This window comes from Coturnix japonica, chromosome 15 (genome assembly GCF_001577835.2).
Source record: "Coturnix japonica isolate 7356 chromosome 15, Coturnix japonica 2.1, whole genome shotgun sequence".
NCBI lineage: Eukaryota > Metazoa > Chordata > Aves > Galliformes > Phasianidae > Coturnix > Coturnix japonica.
In genome coordinates this window covers 7,375,183-7,396,344 of record NC_029530.1, presented here as the reverse complement: position 1 = coordinate 7,396,344, position 21,162 = coordinate 7,375,183, and the positions used below count along the sequence as shown (strand labels likewise).

The 21,162-nt window shown below is 43.7% G+C and overlaps 1 protein-coding gene across 2 annotated transcripts; it reads right to left on the bottom strand.

Moving 5' to 3' along the window:
• Positions 1–309: 309 nt before the first annotated feature.
• GGT5 (gamma-glutamyltransferase 5) lies at positions 310–17,858 on the bottom strand. Of its 2 annotated transcripts, none has more exons than XM_015878269.2 (13): positions 17,796–17,858; positions 17,050–17,348; positions 9,831–9,961; positions 8,363–8,449; positions 7,443–7,632; positions 6,727–6,884; positions 6,129–6,278; positions 5,518–5,651; positions 4,865–5,067; positions 4,327–4,418; positions 3,552–3,661; positions 2,794–2,901; positions 310–2,572 (listed from the first exon to the last, which is right to left on the bottom strand). In XM_015878269.2, exons 2-13 carry the CDS (start codon positions 17,208–17,210, stop codon positions 2,426–2,428), a joined length of 1,671 nt encoding a protein of 556 aa, XP_015733755.1. In that variant the 5' UTR covers positions 17,211–17,348; positions 17,796–17,858; the 3' UTR covers positions 310–2,425. The 2 variants fall into 2 exon arrangements, with proteins under 2 accessions (XP_015733755.1, XP_015733754.1); XM_015878268.2 differs by having other exon boundaries at positions 17,050–17,421; positions 17,796–17,814.
• Positions 17,859–21,162: the final 3,304 nt, after the last annotated feature.

Below are 21,162 nucleotides of genomic sequence, written 5' to 3'. Positions count from 1 at the left end.
CAGTGGTAGTAGTAACTAATTGCATCTGTTCAGCTGGTGGAAACTTCTGTAAGAGGCTCAAAGTACAGAACATACTTAAGAGAAAATGAAAGCCTCAAGGTCTAGGCATTACACACTGTCTCTTTCTCAGCAGTTGCTGGAATTGATGTGAGTCTAGCTTCAAAGCAGGAAATTATAGTGACATAGATGATGCTTTTCATAGGGTTATGATTCTGAGGAATGTATGTGCTTATATAACTCCAACCAAAGTGAAAGTAAGGAGGTAAGTCCTTTCTCAAACAACTGCTTGTGCCTTAAGTTAGGTAACAGTTTAACATTTAAAAACACTTTATTAAAAATATAATTTAAAGAAGACATAGAAAATAGAGCAGCCTATGTACAGCAGTGCTGTAAAAGTCCGTGCAAGTTGACTAGTTATAACACTCTTCTGTTGGCATCAGCATGAATAGGGCAGGACCAGCATGGGAGAGCTGAGCTTCTGCAGCACTGAGGAAGTGGCAGGGTGAGAAGGAGGTATAGACTTATGCTTCACAAAATATTTTGTTTGTCATTGAGGGATCCAGGACTGCCACAGTGAGTGATCTGCACGCATTCCTTTCTGCCTTGCAAATGAAATCTGTGACAGGTTCTGAAACTGCTTAATTGGCTCAGTTTCAATGGTTAATAGCAAAGCAGTTACATTACACTGAGTGCTGGTTTGCAGATAATATTCCCAAGGCTTTGTTGTGAGATGTAGATGATGGTAGTTTACTGGAAAGGTGATACGCTGCACTGGCTGGATAATTAAGGTGTGCTTTACCCTTTGGTACATCAGAAGTGAAGGGAATCAGGAGGATCAGTTGCTATATGTCTTGGTTTTTCTGGAAGTGAGACATGATTTGGCATGGCTTAATAGCAAAGCAAGAACTGCTCACCCTGCCTTTAGCCAGTGCCATTTTGGTTGCTTTTCTGTAAGCTCAAAGCAGTTGGTCAAGCTAGAAATAACTGCAGATCTTGCTAAAGCCAGGATCCAGTCTGTCTATGTCTGGATCTAGGCAGCTTCACTCAGAACATCATTAAAATTCATCTGAAGGTCAAGATTTCAACAAAGCATTGGACTTGCTGACAAAATTTGTTGTTAAGAATGTAGACTCATTACTCACCTCGCTTTGTTTACAACAGTGCATGCAGATGGTCTGGTTTGGGTTTACTTTAATTGTCCGTGCTTAAATACTTGTTCTGGTGGCTACAGAGGAAGGTTTTTTGTTCGTGTAGTTGAAATACCAAGGGTTGCATGGGAGGTGACAGTTATCATGGGGGGCGAGGAGGGTCTCTGCTAGTGCCTACCTAGTTTAGCTTCGCTGTCAAAAACACTCATAACAGTACTGTCTGCATCCATAGGAAAGTAAAATTCACAGGCTTTCAGAAAATGGAAGTTGTTGCTTATTTGAGAAGTGTGTGGTGAGATGTTATTACTTGTTGTTTTAACATTAGATTCCTTTGGCCATCCTAAGCAGAGCAAGGTTAATTGCAAAGGACCTCTTGTGGCCAGATGAATGGGTTCAGGTCTCTCCTCTAGAAGCTTCCAAATAGTCATGCAATTTCATTCTTGTCATCTTTAGGGACCAATTGAGACTAGTTGTGGTAAACAGAGAATTAGAGCATGTACTCAGGCTAAGGAAGAAAAGGGTTTTGCAACTGCATCAGCACTTTTCAGCAGTCTTGGCATTTGCCTGACCAGAAGAAGCTCATGCCTACAAAATAAGTCTTCTGATTATATATATATATAAAATATATATATCCTTATAAAGCTTCAAAAGCAATACAGTGTTTCTTCAGCTGCTATCTTCACCTGCCTTCCCAAGCTACTTATCTTCTGCAGGCACTGAGGAGGAAGAACAGGCATAGATGGGGAGAGGTGTCATCAAGGAACTAAGCTGAGGCCTCTCCCTCCCCAGAGCAGCAACTTCACATTGCTCCATAGGAGGTTTAGATTTTAAGTGACCAGTGGGGTAGGGTTGAATGAGGCTTCAGCTCATGGTATCCATTTTGTCTTCAAAGTAAAGAACATGCTTGGCAGCAAGCTAGCGCTATGGTGCACTATGATTTCATCTGCCATTCTATGGGAAAAGTAGGGCTCCTTTGGATGGCAAAACCAAGAGGTAGAACACAGAGCTTTGTTTCCTTTTCTTTCCGAACCCAACCTGGAAGCCCAAACGTAATTGTAGACATTGTAATCCTCACCCTACAGACATTTCTTATAGTTACTCAGTCACTTCACATTGCTGAGCCCCAGTAATTAGAAGCTTATCGTGGCAACAGCCTGAAAGAAACCAGTTGTGTTCTTAACCAAGGCTCTTCAGCAGCAGTGGAAGATGCATGAATCTGAATCTAGTTATCTCCTGTGGTTTTGACTAGAATAGAGACGTCGTGATGGCATTTCATGCTAATATCCAGCTGATTTCCCCAGTTTCCTTTTATCAGAGTAAGCAGAGATGCATTTTCCTTCCTTGGAAACTCCCTGCACAACATTCATTGCAAGTTCAACTTTCTGTTCTTTGTGTCCTCTTTTCAGCAAGCTGTTCCTAACATCCTGCAGAAGGGAGAGCAGAAAAAAATGGAGTAAATTGGGCAGGGACTTGAGGTCTTAGCATTGGCACACGTGAAAATGATGTATGTATAGCAAGGTCAGGTCAAGAATGTGTGATTCAAGGCAGAAGGAGGTTAGCTAGAAGCAGAATGCAGGAGAGTTACAGAGACATTCTCCTTCCCATCAGAAGGAGATGACAGGAAAATCCAGCTAAAGCTGCTCACCTCACTGAAGTGTCCCTCAAACAGGATACTGTCTTTGTTGGTATGCATGATGGGAGATGAAATGGCATGCTCCAAGTCATAACCAAACCACAGCTTGTTTATAATGGCCTGCAATGAAACAAATCCCATGCTAACTGAAGATATTGAACAAGAACCTGAACCCCACATTGTCTTCCTCAGCACTGGTGTAAACCCTGACCAAATCCTGCCAATGAGATTGTGCAAAGCTGGACTATAAGAAGTCACTCTAGCCTAAGCATCCTTTCATGGTAACCAACAGGAGATGTCCAGGTTTTGGCTTAGGGGCCATGACATTTTGGTGCTCTTCTTCCTAATAACTTCCTTAATTTGCTCTTTAATTCTTCTAGCTTCTTCCCTTTTAAAAAACAATTGAGGGAGTCAGCTACCACTTGCTATAACCTCTGACCTGCAGCCATTAGAGACTTCTAAACTGAAAACAGAACAAAGCACCAAGGAATCAAAGCCCAAGAAGAAATGAGTAGAAAAGAACAAGTGGGGACTCACTATGCTGAAAGTCTGGCAACTGCTGTGGGTTTTCCTAACCTCCTCCATTCCTATTATCTCCTGGTCAAATTACAGTTCAGCAGTGCTGAACTGGTGAGGATGGACTGTTAGTAACAGGCCCTCTTTGCTGCCATCCACTTAGCAGTACTAACAGCAGCAAATGTTTGGGTTTTTTTGTTCAGTTTTTAGGCTGATTGGTGCAAGGTATTTCTGTGCAGTACCCCTTCACTCACCATAGCAGTAGCACTGATAATCCAGCCACCACCTGCCCCTCCAATCACCAGCATGTCTCCCGACTTCGAGATGAGGATTGAAGGCACCATTGATGAGGGAGGCCTCTCTCCTAGGGCAAAGGCAGAAAGTATTATACATCCCATGTGTCTGCTAAGGGCATTAGGACACACAGATTCATTTATTTCAGCTTTGCATTCCTCATAGAGAACCAACCTGCTGCTCAAAAGGCCCAAGCTTTCCAGAAATCTAGATTGCTTGTGCTGAGACCTCACCTCACAAGAAACTGGCCCTTTACAGTAGAGGCTAAATAGGAAGGACAGAGCACCATGCAAATAGTCAAGACTAGCTGAAGGTCATTCAACCCAGATAATGAACAATTAGCTGCAGTCGTGCCCTTGGAGTGCTGATGCCCTCTTTCTTGAGCAAACCCAAGGCAGTTCGCATCAGGGACAGCTTATTTCACAAACCAGTGTTAAGTGGTTGCTTTAGTTCTTCTCTTCCCTACCCATTCATCATTAGCTTCTGCATTTTTAATTTAAATCCCTGATCCCCCTTGTCAGAAACCAAAACTTCTGCATTTCCATGTAAGTGTTGATGTGAATAGACGCAGATGCTACATGTCTTTATCCACTTAGTCTGAAATAAACTTGCTCTCATCTAGACTTTGAAAAGTAAAGATTGCCTACAGTTTGTAGATAGTCCCTGTTCATTTGTACGCAGCCTGATTCTCCATCTTCCATCCTTGTTTTCTATTTTGAGGTTGAAAATGCTCACCTGCTTGAATACTTGTCTTTGCTGTACAGAAATCAGCAAGTTCATTATTCAAAATGATCCCAGTCTGGTTGGAATAAATGAAGGAGCCAAACCTGCAGGGAGGAAGAAAGCATCCTTTATGTAACCAGTGTCCTTCCACTGTGGATGATAGTAGCTTAATGTGGCACCCTGCTGGGTTACCCCTGCCTTCTGCCAACCTGCAGCCACTCCAAATGAGGTTTCCAAAAGGTATTTGCTTCTGCTGGAGTCAGAAATAAGCTTTCTGTAACAAGTGCATGTGGGGATTTGCTCAACCCACAGAACCTCAGCAGAGCTCCAGCTGTTACATGTTTGTGAACTGTGGTGTTCCTTTGGGCTGATTCTCAAAGGCCTTTGCTATCACATGAAAAAAAAAAGCATTCACAAGCAAGAAATTGCCTAAATCACTGAAAACTTACGGTGTTTTGTTTTTTTCATTGATGGTAAAAAGCCTTGCACATACCCTGTCGGACTGATGTGAGGCCTATGTTAGTGAAATACCAACCCCTTGGCTACTCACGGATAGTTGATGGTGCTGGTGGCAGACACAGCACTGCCATCTGCAGCAAGTACAGAGATGTGGCTTGTGCCTCTACTTTCGTAGTCATGGTTGTAGGCTAACTTCCATAAGTTATAATAGTCGACTGGATGGTCACCACGGGTATCTATTTTTCTTCTGACTCTCTCAACAGTCTGGTCAGATAGTATGATTTCCATAGCTGCCTGTAATCACAGCAAGGGCCCATACCATCATCACACTTCAGCAATAAAAGCAGGGGGAATTAAGGAAAAAGAGGGGGTCATTCAAAGTGATGGCATTTGTCTTCCCAATAAACCATTACACATGATGAACCCTGCTTTCCTGGGAGTGGCTGAATACCTGCCTGCAGTAGGAAGTTGCAAATTAATTCCTTGTTTTGCTTTACCAAGAAAACTGTCTCTATTTCAACTCATGAGTTCTTGTACTTTTATCTTTCTGACTCTCCCCCTTCTCAAGTGGGTGGAGCAAACAAGTGGCTGAGTGGTGCTGAGCTGCCTGCTGGGGTTAAAGCACAAAAAGAAAAGACAAAAAAAGCATACGGAGTCCCTTGTTTCTCCTCTCTCAAGCAGTACAGAAGAAGCTGCCAGTGTCGCTGGTGTCTGTCAATACTCCTGTGCACTACAGTAGCTTACCTTGGCTTCAGAGAAGGCTGGGTCTTTCATCTCAGGCTTTAGCATATTGCCAAACTTCAAGGCCTCTGCAATGCGATGGTAGGTTTCTCCCTTTTCCTTTGGTGTCGCCATTGATGTCTCATTGAATTTATACCCTAAAGGGGAGGATGGATTCATTTGGTTAATGGACCCACTGGCCATTCATTTTTCTTGAAGAATTTTATAAAATGTTTAAAGGAGCCTCCTTTCCCCATTTCACTTCATACAAGAGAATCATACAATCATTAAGGTTGGAAAAGACCTCTAAGATCATCAAGTCCAACCATCAACCCATCACCACCACACCCACTAAACCATGTCCCTCAGTGCCACATCTACATGTTTCTTGACTCCACCAGTTCCATGAGCAGCCTGTTCCAATACTGCAGCCACTCTTCCAGAGAAAACATTTTCCTGATCCTGAAACACTGCAAGAATGAGCCAGTTCCTCATCCTACTGCACAGCATAACCATAATGCTGCTTAGGAGCCCACTCTGGCTCATCAAGACCCTTTCTGCCAATTAATTTTCTAATGCTGTAGATCAATTCTCTTTGCAAACCTCTTGCAGGACACTTTCTCTTAGCAGTTTACCTTCCAATATCTTGAGGATGAACATGAGCACAGCACCTCCCATGGGTGGTGGAGGAGAAAACACCGTGATGTTTTTGTTCAGGGTAATGTTCACAGCTGAGGATACTTCTGCTTTGTATGCCTTAAGGTCCTCCATTGAGATCACAGACCCTTCAACAGAAAACCAAAGAGACAGCTGTCATTAGCATGCTAACATGTGCTTCTAACAGGTGCTATTGGCTGGACCCATCAGAGCCTTGGTAAGGTTTCTGAAGAGCCATTTCTGCACACTGATTTCTTCTACCTAGCACAACAGAGTCTTCTTGTGCCCTTATCTAACACACTATCTAACACACTATGATGTCCTAGGACATCATAAAGCCTAAGGGAACTGAAAAGGCCAATATATGAGTGCTACAGGCAAATACCTGAATAGTGGCTGGCTCTCATCCCTGCTTTTGGGCCTAGGTTACAAGAATGGAGGAAAAGGTGTTCACCCTGTATCACCCCAGGTAATGAGTAAATGCCATCTGCTGGCTATCCCCAGATCCCCCCTCACTGTCACCCAGTTGCTGGGAAGAAGCCTGTCTACTAGTATTAAAACATAGCTGTTACCCACCAACTTTCTTAATGTCTTCCACCAGGGCCTTTCCTATCTGTCCCTCATAAAATGCTGCAGGTCCATTTTCTGCCAAAGTTTCCAGCGTCCGCTGCAGTGCTGGCCACCTGAAGGTCTTTCCTTTTGTCAAAAACCTTTCACCGTCACAAATCAATGGGCTGTTAAAGAAGAACATCCATCAGATTACAGAGCGTGCTTATTCTGTTCCCAGTGCCAGACCCTCTTTCCTACCCAGAGCTGATTTAGTTTCTATATACCATATACTTTCCAAGCCAGTGCTATACTGCAGTGTACATGGAGAAAAGTTCTCAGCCAACTGCTACTCACAACACCAGGCACATTTTCCCATAGACAGACTATCCTCCATGGGATCTAATGGTTTGACCCCAGCTCAGACCAGTGTGGCTTCCCGAATAAGTGCCTGCTGTAGCTCCCTGCTGTCAGGGGACGATTTCCACACAGATGGAGGCAGGCTACATCCATCCAGCTCTCATGAGCAGATGTGCTTAGCAAAAAGTTTTGCTGTGCCAAGCCACTATGAACTAGAAAAAATTGCTGACAGTAAAAGATCTCCAAAACAAACATTTATGTTATTCTCTGTCCATAGCAAGCACTTACTGAGCAGCAGATGCAGCAGCCTGTGCTATATGTTAGCAGAATGGTCTGAGCTGAGGGAGCAGTGTTCCTTGCACTTCAATTTAATTTGTGGGTCTTACCACAGGTTTCGTCCCACTTGGGAAAAGTTTCGGTGATTGATTATTTTGTCCATAACTGGAGAAACAACAAGTGGGTCTGAAAGGAGCTTGATGGTTGGTTCAAACAGGGATTTCCATGGCAAGCGGCCATGACGCTTATGGGCTTCTTCATACCCACGAATTTCTCCTGGTACAGCAATCCACTGGGGACCTGGAGAGCAGAACTGCAGTGTTACACCTGGTAAGTCATGGGCCTGTGGAGTACAAATCTCTGAAAGCACTCAAAGTATGGATTTGCAGAGGCAGAACATGGACCTTTAAATGGCAGTTTTCTCTGTTCAATTGTTTCTTCCAGTACAAAATAGGAAGGGTAGATGTGCATGATGAAAGCACAAAAAGCAATGGGCATGTTGCAGCAAAGGAGACTGCAGCTAGACATCAGAGAAAACACATTCATGCAGAGCATGAAAACACTGAAACTGGGGAGTCAAATAAGGCTGGGAAACTCTCCATCCTCAGAGAAGATAACAATATGTGACAGGATAAGGCTCCAAACAGCCTGCTCTAGTTCTGACATTGCCCTGCTTTAAGCAGGAGTTGGAGCAGAAACCTCCAACCAGAATCATTCATGATTCCTTTCCAGCTCTTCTTCCAAGGGCAAGAAAATCTCCTCCAGGAACAAGGACACTCCCCAAAACAGAATGTGCTAGGGAAGGAGAATAGATACAGCAAGAAACATGGAGAGATCCAAGATGTGCTGCTGAATTAAGAGTGCCTGCTGCCAGTTGGTAAGAGCAAACTGATGAAGAGTGATTGCAAGTGGTAGTGAGGTGACAAAGAGATAGCTAAGCAGATCTGAAGCTCGGCAATTTAGACCCAATCCCCAGCCAAGGTCCCCAGTTCCTTCATCCTTACTTCTGTGCACTACACACAGTCCTTACCGATGGGAAAACCAGCACAGCCAGACAACAGATTGCTAGGAACATCTCGGGGAGCTGTTTCACGGGCATTGATCACCTCGACTGTTCCTAGAAAAAGAAAGGAGAAAATGCATAACAGTCTTTTCCAAAAGGCAGGTAAACATCACACAGCAATTCAGCTCAGCAGACTGACCAGTGCCTGCCTAGAGATTATAAAGGTGCATGGACAAGGCCAGCGTCTGCATCCCAGCATCTGGGATATGTTGCTTCACATCTGATGCAGCTCCCTCTGCCAGTGAGAAGTGTCAGAGATAAAACCTGAGTGTCATTCTACTTGATTGGTCATTTTCTGAGTGACGTCAATGCAAAGTCATTTTTGTATCATATTTGTAACACCTACGTGTCAGGAAACTTGACCAAAAAAAAAGAAAGTCACACACTTTTATTTCAAGTGTAGCCTAATTATTTCTCCTCCTTATCTGCTTTCTATCTGTCTTTTTCCACCACGGGCCACAGAGCTGTCTGTTGCAGGAGCCCATGGTGCTACTGTACCACAAATGAGAGCCTGCATAGCAGGATAATTTGGGTAGCAGAAAAGAAGGGTTGCTGGTAGAAGGGAAAGCAGCTCTGCCAAGAGATGGAAAAAATATAAGTGCTTTGCCAAAAATTATGCTATTGCTTAAGAAACAACTGAGAATTTCCAGACTTGCAACTCCATGATACTACTTGGAATTGTTTTCAAAACTGTGATATTGTTACTGTGTCTGTCAGCATCTATAAGCTCTGGGGGGGTTTGGTAGCCAAGGCAGTTTAAAAAACATTAAAACATAAAAGCAGGAACACAGTAATGCAAGAGATTAAACCAAACAGAGAAGTACTTCCCAGCAGCCCTGAAAATGCTGGATTCAGATTTCTGAACAGAAGATGCATCTCCTGGGGCAACAGATTTCAGCATCACTCTGGGGAGTCTGGCCCACACCAAGTGATAGTGTGAGATACTCCCCATGGCAGCAGGTTCTGCCTGAGCTGCTGCTGCAGGACAAACCCATTAAGTCCTATCCCATGGGCTCCACCAAACCAGTGACAGCCCTGGGCTGCTACCCTCATTGCCAGCACACACACTGCACTCCAATCCCAGCTGCTGCCATGGCAGTGCTTCCTCCAAGTGGCAGCTCAGATCTTGCTGTACCAGTCAGATATGTGACTCTGAAATATAATTTGGGATTGTTTTACAGGCTGAGGAGAGGCAAAGTCAGTTCATTTTAAATTCAAAGTTCCTTCCCTACCACGACACTCATGTTCTGTCTATGAACAACTGCACTCTTCAACCCTGCTCTGCATGTGGAAAACTTTTAGGACAGCTCCTGTAATTAATGCTTTGGATTAAGAGCAAAAGTACATTTTGTGTGGTTTTGTATACAGCTTTTACATAAAAGAAATTACTCCGAAATAACATGAAAGAATTTGGGAGTGCAGGGCTGGCCCATACCTGTGCTTGCATTATAGATTGTAAATACGACTCCACCACCCAGACCTGAACTCTGAGGGTTCATCACTGATGTGCAGATCAAACCAGCAATGGCAGCATCCACAGCTGAGCCTCCTCTTTTCAGGATGTCCCTGGAGTAGAAAGGGAAGAAAAAACCCACAAAGTTAAAATCCAGAGATGGTGGAATGGAGGACTCCCATGAAAATCACAAAATCACTGAGGCAGGAAAAGACTTCAAAGATCTTCTAGTGCAGCCACCCACCTACCACCAGTACTGCCCACTGTTCCTTAGTGCCACTCCTACACTTGAACACTTCCAGGGACAGTGACTCAAAATCCTCCATGTGCAGCCCATTCCAGTGAATGATCACTCTTTTCAAGAAGATTTTCCTAATATCTAATCTGAAGCTTCCCTTCAATTTGAAGCAATTTCTTCTCATCCTGTCTGTTAATCAGGAGAAGAGACTGACTCCCACCTTGCTATAATCTCCTTTCAGGGAATTGTAAAGGGCTTTAAGACCTACCCTGAGCAGTGCTGCTTTTCCTCTGGGCAAGGAGTCACGAGGCAAAGGGAACTGCAGCTGCTCTTGGGTAGGAGCTCCCAGACATGCAGGAGGATGCTCACTGCAGAGAGGAGAGCATCTACATGCTGGAACCAAACAAATTACTTCTGACTCCCCACCTACCATTCCCAACAAAAGGCATATGCTAGTCAACAGGCTGGAAACACCGAAGCAGAAATAATGAATAATAAATAATGAAGCAAACTCCTGAGAATCACCATCTCAATTAGCACAGAATTCAAACCTTAAATCACTGTTTATGCAACTTGCCTTCCTAGGCTTCTGTAGCACAAAAATCCCCCCACCATCCTCCTTTATCCTCAAATAAAGGGAAATAAATACAAGAAAAAACCCACATCAAACAAGAAGAACAAGAATAAATAAACCACCACAAAACAATCGTTTCTACCAAGGTACAGCCACACCAAAAATCACAAGGGCATTAAGGCAGCCCCACACTGTTGAAAGAAGAGAATTTCAGCTGGAGAAACATGTCTGAACAAACCATCCTTCAAGCACTGCCATAACAAAATCTTTCAGTGGAAATGTGATGTTGCTGAAGAGGGGTCTCCTCATGCACAGTGCCAGTGGCCAGCCCTGCTATTTGCTAAGAAGGTTTCCAGTGCTCATCTTGGGGTATTGCTTAGAAATGGCAAAGTCAGAATGATAAATAAGTGGAAGAACAGTTCATTGACTGGAGTGTAACTGCTCCCAGAGGCTGTGGCAGGAACACAGAGTGCACAGAGGGACTGCTGTTTATTTTACATCCATTGTTGTTGTTGGGACCTGACGGGGCTGGGAACAGGATGCTACCCACAGATCCACTGATAGTGGTTTTCCTTTGTTTAAGTGACCTTGGACCAGCTGCCTGCAAGGAAATTGTATATGGACAACTGGGGAGTAATGAAATCACAGGGAACCATGGGGTTTTCTGTTTGCACAGCTTTCAGCCTCCTAGCAGCAAGCTGCTCCCCAAATGTTACCGTGGAAGTGGTGACTGAGGCTCAGGATGATGCCTGCAGGAGGCCTGGGAGCATATTAGAAAGCTGGGAAAGGAGTGAAGGACCACTGACCTGGTACAATGATCCTCCAAGCCCATGTACAAAGCCTAGTGCCAGGGAGAAACAAAGTCCTGAGATAAATCTAAGTGAAAAACAACTTTAAATGTAATGCACTGCAATCAGATGTTAGCGAGGAAAATCAGACACACAGCTGTCACTCACAGGTACAAAGCAGTGGCACTCCTACACTGCCTGTCACCCAGAGGCTCTCCTGCCACTCTTTCTGTCTCCAGAAACACTGGAGCTTGGAGAAGCCTTCCCTGGTGAGGATCCCCATCCGTTCTGTGTCACAGCTTGTTGTATGCTACAAAAGGTGAGCAGTCCCTCCTCCAAAAGGTGACAACAGTAAACATATCTATTTAATGTTTGTATACCTACACGGCCTGCCTTCAACTTCTGAATGGTGCTAAGATCATTTGGTGTTGCCAAATACTTGTTTACATGCAAAAACACCCTTTATCTGCTGCTAATGCACTGCCATATGTACAAGGCACACAAACCTGAGGGTTTCTCAACAAGAGTTTATGCATGCTCCCACCCTCCAACACTCCCAATTAAAAACAGAGTCAGAATAACACAAGATAGGATTTTGGATCAGGATTTTGGATCAGGGAAGAGAAAAGAGGTCTGATCCCAAAAGGTGCCTCTGGCTGTCAGGGTAACAGACCTCTTCCAGGAGCTGAGAGCTGTGAAACAAAATCCCTACCAAAATCAAGGAACCAATGGGAGGAGGACGTTAGTCAGCAAAGAGGATTCACTAGCACTGCCCCAGGCAAATAAAGTGCTTGTTTATGAGCTCTGAATTACTCCATCCTGCCTTGATACCTGACAGTTCTCAGATGGATCACACCCAAGAGCTGGCTTTGTGAGCACCTCAGGAAGACAGGAAAGCCAGAGATAATCTCAATTGTTCTTGTGCCTTGTGTAGTGGGGCCCTAATTCCTGCCTGTGACTTCTTGGTGTTACCATTAATAACAGCAGCAGCAAACAAACAGACAGAAAAGCTAAGCAAGTTTTGCTTTGTCCTTGGTCACTACCCGCCATTAAAATCACTCCACAGTATAAACAAGATAACAGGAGAATGTTTCCAGAAGTTCCAACTATATTCCTACTGTGTGGCAACTGTTCTTCACTGTCACCTCTGGCAGCAAATACCACATGTAAAGATATACACAAACTTTTTACTCGCTCAGGGGAAGGGAGGCTTTCCAGGTACCCACGATCTGAGCAGGGTCCAAGGCCCACAGCCACACTGTGCTGTCTGCAGACAGGCTGCCAGTCTCGTCAGCTTCCCAGTCTCCCTCCAACCTATTTGAAAGGCAAGAAAACTTGTTCTCTGATCCTGTTCTTGGCACATCACCCTCAGCCCCCCATGCCTGACTTGCCTGCATTCAGCCAAAACTCTGCCACTTCCCTGGAAATGATGCCTGAGGAATTCAGGACCATTACATCTTTCTTGACCAGCCAAACTGGAAGAGCACTCCCTGTTTTATTAGTTTGCCTTCCTTTATTATCATCACTGCTAGGAATAATTATAACGCAATACAGTGGAGAGAAATGTAACCCTACAGGCAAAACAGTCTGGCACCTCATGAGGTTTCTCTGGAGACAACTTAGCACTACAGCTGGCAAGAGTCGATAACAATATCCTTCCTGCTACTTAGTTTCAGATTTAGGGTTCTGTCATTAACAGCGTTTCCTTAAAGTCAGGAGTAAAAACGCATTTCCCTACAGAAGAGGATGTTAACAATTAGGTCTTGTTCCAGCAGCAATAAAAGAGTGCTTCACCCACCCAGGAAGGGTGAATAATGGTACTTTCTCACAACCTCCTTGCAGCCAAGTCGAGCAGCACTAGACTGAAGTCTGCAGTTGCGCTCTGGGCTAAGAGGAGCTGATGCCATTTGAAATACACTTGAAACGCTGGGGTTTTAATGTTTTTTCTTCTTTTTTTCCTCTTTAAGACCACCTATGCCATAGGAGCTGCCTGACTAAGATTGATGAGGAGCAAAAGCAACAGCTGTTTGTGTTAAAATAAAAGTTACCCAATTTAGAACTAATGAAATACAAGATGGGAAGGCAAATCCTTTGGGATATAGAGATGTTTCAGAAATGCTGCTGGGTTGTCACTGAAAAGGGTTTTCACAGCAGATCCTTTGCTTAGAACAGCTTCCCAGGAAACAAACTGTTTTCTTTCTTGCTATTAAATTCTCATCCTCCCAGTGCCTTGTCCTCAGGGGGGTCTTTGTTCCAGAGGAAGCCAGTTCCCAGGGTCTATGCTGCACTACGCTGCAGATGTGAGATCTGAGGCAGCTGCGGGCCAAGTCAGCTCAGCTCAGCTCACCTCTCTGCAGCAAATCTCACTGCTGAGAACAAGCTCACCTCCTAAATTCCTCCCTGGCTTCCTACTGGCTCTTGTGTCTTCCATTTGGGAAACACATGGGTGAGGAGCAGTGGCTAGCAGAATTTAAACAGCACACAGGAAGGGCATATAAAGTTTTTTGCATGGTTGATGGAAAGAAAAACAAACAAAAACCTCCGCCATTGCCAGGAGGGAACAAGAGGTTCAGAACTGGATTTGAATGCTGGGCTGGGTACTGCTTGCAGCCAGGCAATCAGCTCCAGTCTTCTCATGGGTTCCTGACATAAAGACAAATTAACTCAGGTGGACTTTGGTACCACATCTTCATTCTGAAGCCTGCTCTGTCTTCTCTTTCAGCCTCCCATCCCTCCTCACTGAGGTTCATCCAGGGGCAAGTTTTTTGCCGGAATAGGGCCCCTGACTGTGCCTGAGAGGACAGACACTCATCAGTTGCTCAATATTTACTTTCAGTCCCCATTTTCTAGCAGTAAAACCATCTGCAGCAAGAGACTGAACCTCTTGCAGTGCAAATCAGGCGCCAATAGCTAAGAGCCAGTCTAGCACGGGACCTGCCAATAAGGATAATGATGCTGGAATCTTGCCGAGGTTGCTGGCTTTCTGCAGGGAGCCAAAGAGTTGCATAAAAATCTCAGACAATTCAACCTCACACAACCCTGAAGTATACAAACACCATGTCCAGAGATGAGAAACTGAAGCCTGAAGATAACAGCTGAGCACACATTAAGAAAAAGAAGCAAATGAGAGCTATGGCTCTGCTCCCCTCTTTCCATTTTGTAATAAGGAAATAAGAGCTATGTGGTTCCCTTGCTGAGTCTTCCTTCATAGCTGAGTAATGATAGAATTCAGAAACACAGGCATCTCGAAGTGTTTTCCCCAGCTCACCATCCCACTTACTAAAATACACTGTTGCATCTAGCACAAGAGGTTTGGTTGCTCTCATTAAGTTCACTTAAAAGCTCTGTCAAGGAAGCACAAAGATTCTGCTTTACCAGCCGCTTAAACCATCATGTAACACCTCAGGAAATTCATTACTGCTAATGACAGCTCAATGCATATTGGACAGCAGAGCACATGGCTTGGGTTGTTAGTTTTCTATTCTGTAAAGGAAATAAGACCCTTGATTAAAGAATGAAGATCGTAGGGAAGTTAGAGATTAGGCATTGAGCCCACTCTGCACTTGGGGGTTCTCTGAGCATCCCTCATCACATGGGATTCTGAGAGCACAAGGGGATTTACAGGATATTAAAAAGATGGCTGGGGGCCAGCCCAGAGCCCCAGCAAACAGGGGGACTGCAGAGTTACAGGGGAGAGCAGGGACAAAGTGGCACTACTGAATCTCCCTGTGCAGTTGCCTTTGGGGCCTGTTTGCCATTTACTCCTCTCTCACCAGGCAGGCTGATAGGTTCAATCACATCACATTGTTTTCATTTGATTATATGACTTCATCATGAAGCCTAATTAGTTTGTTTTTCCCCAATGTGCAGCAGAGGTTACTCTTTACATATGTTTCCACTAAAAGCATCAACAAGAAATAGTTTGAGGAAAGTTGTTTTCTTATTTTACTTAATTTAATACTTAAATTTCTCTAGAAAATTGTAAGTGTGCATATCTAAAGCCAGTGATGTCTTCGGTTCCGACAACACGCTTCAATTTAGCAAAGCTGCTTGCCTTGAGAGGGGAAAAAACATAAGCTTTATATTTTATATACATCTATGTATTGTATGTATGTATACATGTATGTCAAGAAGCATTATCCATCTTTGGTAGATTAATTCTCTTGGGATTTTTTGGCAATGACAGTAGAACTTAGCTTGTTCCATCCCTGAGCTGCAGGGGACAAGCACAGATTCCCCCAAAAGTCTGTTTCTCAGGGCTTTGGGTTTCAGAAAACAAGAAAGAAATGATTGTCTTGGCATTTGGTGCTCCCTAGACACAGCAAGCAAGGAGAAGCCAGTCACGTCCTGCCTCAGACATAGAGGATGTGAGTTAGGAGTGAGATGACTGAGCTGCAGAGAGGTGATCTTAAAGCCACTCAATTAACTGGCTGGGCACAGTATGGAAAGGCACTAGTGCTGTGCACAGAATGATGCTTGGCTTCACCAAAGCCAAAGTTAGGTGGCAAAAGAAGTGGAAGCTCACAAGTGGCATCAGCAGGACCTAATGGCTCAGACTGCCGGGAGAAATTGGATTTCATTGCTACTGCTGTGACAAAATTCCTGTGCGAGGCTAAAGATCTCAGCCTAGGTTAAACAAGAGACCTAACCTGGGGCATAGCATAAAAAAAAATCTCACTTATTGATGTACTCACAGCCACAATTCACCTTTGCCAGTTACTCACAAGCGCTGCCAGTTTGTCACTGCACAATCCACAACAAGTGTTCTGCAGTGACACCAACACCTGCCTCACTCCTCCAGCCAGGGTAGAGCACACAGCTTCAGCATCCACACGTGCTGCATGCAGCTTGTAAAGGTTTAAGTTCCATCCTTCCATTTTCATGCATACAAAGGTTTAAGAACTGAATTAACAGTAAGAGTTACAGTTAAGAGTTAGAATATGTGCAAAAGAAGTTGTGCAAACTAAAGTCTTACGACCAGGGCAGAATTTTCTTTACACCTACATCTTTCCTTTCGAGCAATGTAAGCATGCCTTCCATACTTACACCATCCTGTTTGAATTTCAATTACATCCACACTTCGCTTTCCAATACTTAGTGCCTTTCATAATAGCAGATATGCCTGCTGCAGGCTTTGGTCCAGAAATACACTCCCTAAAGGCTGGGCTGTCCACCCCTCCTTATCCCATCCCACCTGCTTACCTTCCTCACCCCTGCTGAGGCCTGGCTGCAGATCCCTACTAACTCCTCTCCCTTCTTTTATAAGGAATTCCTAAGCCACTTATCCCACAGACTTACCACCATGAAGTAAGTTGATTTCTTTTTTCCGTTGTTAAAAACAACATTGCATTCCCACACTATAAATATTTGCACCTCCCCATAAGCCATTTATGAGACATTAGGTAATTAAGATAAGCATCAGAGGAAGATCCCCATCCATTTTCTGAGCTGCCAGCAACCAGCACCCAAGGAGCGACACCCCTCCTTAGCCCCAGGAGCAGGGATGGGACAGAAACCCAACTTGCTCCCAGACACCACGCATACCTCAAGCCCACAGCACACACAACACAAACTGACAAACCAAGAGGTCTGTGCACATACCGGCCAATGTTAGAGCAGGTCTCAGTGTCAGCAGCCACAGCGCCGTGCAGGTATTGCTGAGGACCACACTTGGGTTGAGTCAAGGTGACCAGGAGCACAACCACCGCTGCCAGCACCCCGAGGGTCAGCAGCACCAGGCAGCAGATCCTTCCTGTCGTCATGTCTACTCCTGCACGGCCAGGGATGCCTGGAAAGCTCTCAGTCCTTCTGTGAAGGCGCCTGCTTTGCTGTAGGGGGAAGTGGAGGATCCCGCAGTGATGGGAGGGAGGGAGGTCTCACCGAAGTGTGGGCTCTGCCTCCTGCGATCGACAATTACATTCTTTAAGACGAAAAGCTGAGACAAAGGTAACAGTGCACTTTGTCTTCCCTGCCCTGTAACATAAGAGGCAGCTTTCACTTTCTTTTATAAACTAATTTTCTGGCAAATCCTCCTTATACACCCCTTCGTCTTTTCTTTTTTTTTTTTCCTAAGTCTCTGATGAAAACGTTTAACGCATTAATTGCTGGAACACATCAAAGCGAAATCTCCACACTGGTGTTTGGTTTCAAACATCCTTTCCCTGTCCTTCCATTCTCCCCACACACAACACTGTACAAAGTAAAGGAAGCCCACATGTTGAATCACTGGGAAAAATATCACAGCACCAATCCTGCATTACACACAGGATACTTTCTTTCCACAAGGCTACTCAAAGAAATAAAAGCTAATCACTAAAGAAATACAAAGCCGGAACTTTCATATTTACCTTATAGTTTACTCCACCCATCTTAATAACTTGCTTTAAATCTTGCCACTGCCCACACCATACATCTGTGAAAGAGCCCAACAAAGGTGCTTTAATAAAACAGCACATTTCTGCAGCTCTATGTAACTTAAGAGTTAAAAGTACTGGGGGGTCCAGCTTGGATCACTCAGCAATCACAGCACCTGGAAAGCAAAGGGCTCTTGAATAACACAGAGCAGATTCCCAGCACAGCACTGATTAGCAGCACAGCTGGCCCCAGTTGGCTCTATGAGAGGCTCTTGGTCACACAGTTCCTCTTGCACTTAAAAAGTTAAAGAGAAAGCTTTATATCTGCCTGTCGGCTTCATGAAAGTTATTATCTGTGACTGTATCCCAGCTAAATTTTGGGGGAGGGTTAAGCTGGACAGACTTATTGCTGTATTCCTGTATATACTTCTAACTTGCACCCACTAAACTGCACTTCATAGCTATGTAATGCTATTTTACGTATCATACCTCAATACATGAATTTGATACGTTAGCATGTGTTTTTTGTAGTTGTATCTTCCCATAAGTGAGAATACTCCAGGAGAAATATGTAGTATTGTTCATGATAAACCATGGCCCCTGGGGAATCATTTCTTGGTCTCCGGGCCTCCATCTGACTTAGTAATGCCAAGTATATCTGCCAACAAGCCTCATCAGCTCTAATGTGACTCTGCATTTCACCCCACTGCAAAACATCCCTGATCTCATCTGATTTCTCAATCTCTGTATGACTTTGATATCCATTTTTTTCTTTACGCATTATTCCATAACACCTGAAGGATCAATTACAGTGGGTAATCCCTGTAAATAACTGGGAACCCTGGTCACCAAGAGACTCAAGTGGATTTTGCCCATTTGCTTTCATCAAATTCCATGGAGGAATTAACTGTGATCTCCAGATTTCTTTGTAATTTGCTTTTCAGCTCATCAGGTCAAACACTTGTACCTGGATATCTGGCAAAAAACCCTTGTGCTGCCAAGGAGGAGCCTTGGAAGTGGCAAGAAAGGGAGCAGAGAGCATAAACTCCCAGACCACTTCTGGGTGTGCAGTGATGTGGTTGGGATCCATTGCAACAGATAATTCTCATAGCAAACCCTTCACACACACACAGGAATGAAGACTGAGCCTCCTTCTCTTTTTTGGTGCAGTGTTTACAGCCTTGTTGGTGCAGTTCTCAGCTTTGAGATATTACATTGCAAAGTCCGCACCAGCTATACCTAAATTATTCTGTCAAATATACATAATTTAGTATTCACTTAATTAGAACTGCAATTATTAACATAATTTATTAACTAATAAATAGGCACAAAACCTTTACGTTGTTCTTTGTGCTGTTTGGGGTCCCATCACATCTTTTTCCAGCTCTTCAACTGAGACTGAAAATTGCTTAATCTGAAATACAGACATTACTAAAGGTAAACACAAACACCCCAGTCACCTTATAGACAGTAATAAATCACTGAGGGGTACAGAACCTCAATTTTTAAAGGCATAGCATCACTACAGAGTGGAGGAGCCGGGAAGAAGTTCCCTTGTAGGCAGCTTAGGATCAAGGAACCACCCCCTGGGAGCACTGGGATCCATTTGCTGTAGCAGGATCCATGGCACTACAGGGCCACCATCATGAAAACAAGTTTTACTGCCTTGTCTGCAGCACAAGGGTAGGCCTGTGGAATGGGCTTTTCAAGCACTGGATTTTCTCCATGCCTCTTTTACTTCGGCACAGTTTTCCATTGGTTGAGTGAGGACAAGAACATCACTGGATAGAAAGCCTGACATTTCTGTTCAGCAGAACAACAGATATCAACCCTCAGTTTATCTGTCTTATCTCATCTTTGATAAAAAGAACTCTAAGCACACACCACACTCCAAATGTTCTCACGTTAGTGACCTGACCATCCTTCCTTGCCTTTTGCCTTTACACTTTTCAAATTACATTGCAACATACTCCAGGGGATGCCTCATTCTGCTGGCATTTGACCACAGAGCAGTGTCTGCAGTCACTGTGCTTACCGTAACAAGAAATGCGTTTTATATTTCTCAACACTAAATTAAGTTTAAATCGTTGGATAAGAATCTAGGAAGGTTTCCAAAAGCATGCAGCCAAAGCCAAATTGGATGCACTTCATACACTGTTTGTTTCCTCCTCCAGTCATGCTACAATCCAGAAACATCCCTTGCCCTTATACGATAACCAAATAACAAAAATAGAGGCAGTACTCTATGAATTTAATGATCAGATCTTCTAAGAGACCTATCAAGGGATGCAGGCCACAGATGGTGCTCATGATGCACCAGGAAGGAAAACCCTAACCTTTGCAAATGGCTTTCTTTGCACACAAGCGAATTTTCTTTACTGATTTGCTCTCATGAAAAAGAGATGCTCAGAAACTGCAAATCCTGGTACCAAAGAACTTCCCATTCATGTACTTGTGACAAGAACTAAAATATAATCTCTCCTAAATTCATCAAAACCAAACTCTGTTTCTTTTGTTATTAAAACAGTCTCTAGAATTACTCCTGTACTCATGTGTCAGCATTCAGTCTTTCCTACGACAGAGCAGCCACACTCAAGATTAGATTAAAAGTGAAATCTCCTGATGCAATATTTAACTCTTTAGTCCATTTTGGAGCAAATCCAGCGGGAAATGTTATCTTAAAGACTAAAACTCATGTGTAGAATTACTGCAGTAGCTGGAAATACTGGTGCTAGGAAACAAAAAAGAGCCTTTTGTGCATCCAAAGACACCAGGAGTAAATGCTGTTTGAACTCTGTTTTGACTATATTTGGCAAAAGTACTATGGTAGCGATCACAAAGGATATCTCTGGAGCATATTAACTTACTTGAAAGCATTAAACTCAATGAAAGTATTAAATAAAATGCATTGTATAATTAAATGCACATCTGCCTATGTATGACAACTTACATGGCTGCCATCATAAACTTTATAAATATCTCATCAAGCCAGAGTCTGTGATATTATTCCAGTTGAATTTTTCTATTATTAAATGCAACAAAACATTGTCAAAGTCAAAAAGGAATTACTGTGATGTTACAATGAAGTCAGTAAACAGAGAATACGACTCAAACCCACATGCCCCTTAGGGAAACATCATCTGCAGGGATGTTGTAGATGCTATACATTACATACACAATGGTCAATGACTAACAGCCCTGTTCAATCCTGAGACAGTATGTGAGTATAAATAACAAACATCTGCTCTGTTGTTGGAATTCATTTACATTTCAGAGTTAACTTAAAAAATTCCCAACTCAGTAATTTGCCTCTGCTTAGTTTTCTAGTGAATCAGATACTTGGCAAGACAGTGGAGCCAAG

What these genes read in the sequence shown, in the direction of transcription:
- GGT5 (XM_015878269.2), bottom strand. Translation starts at nt 17,210, where the DNA reads ATGACGACAGGAAGGATCTGCTGCCTGGTGCTGCTGACCCTCGGGGTG. An exon ending in ACCTGCTCTAACATTGGCCG is followed by an intron (nt 9,962 to 17,049) that starts GTATGTGCACAG and finishes TTTCTACTCCAG; the next exon opens with GGACATCCTGAAAAGAGGAG. An exon ending in ACCAGCACCATCAACTATCC is followed by an intron (nt 4,419 to 4,864) that starts GTGAGTAGCCAA and finishes TCCTCCCTGCAG; the next exon opens with GTTTGGCTCCTTCATTTATT.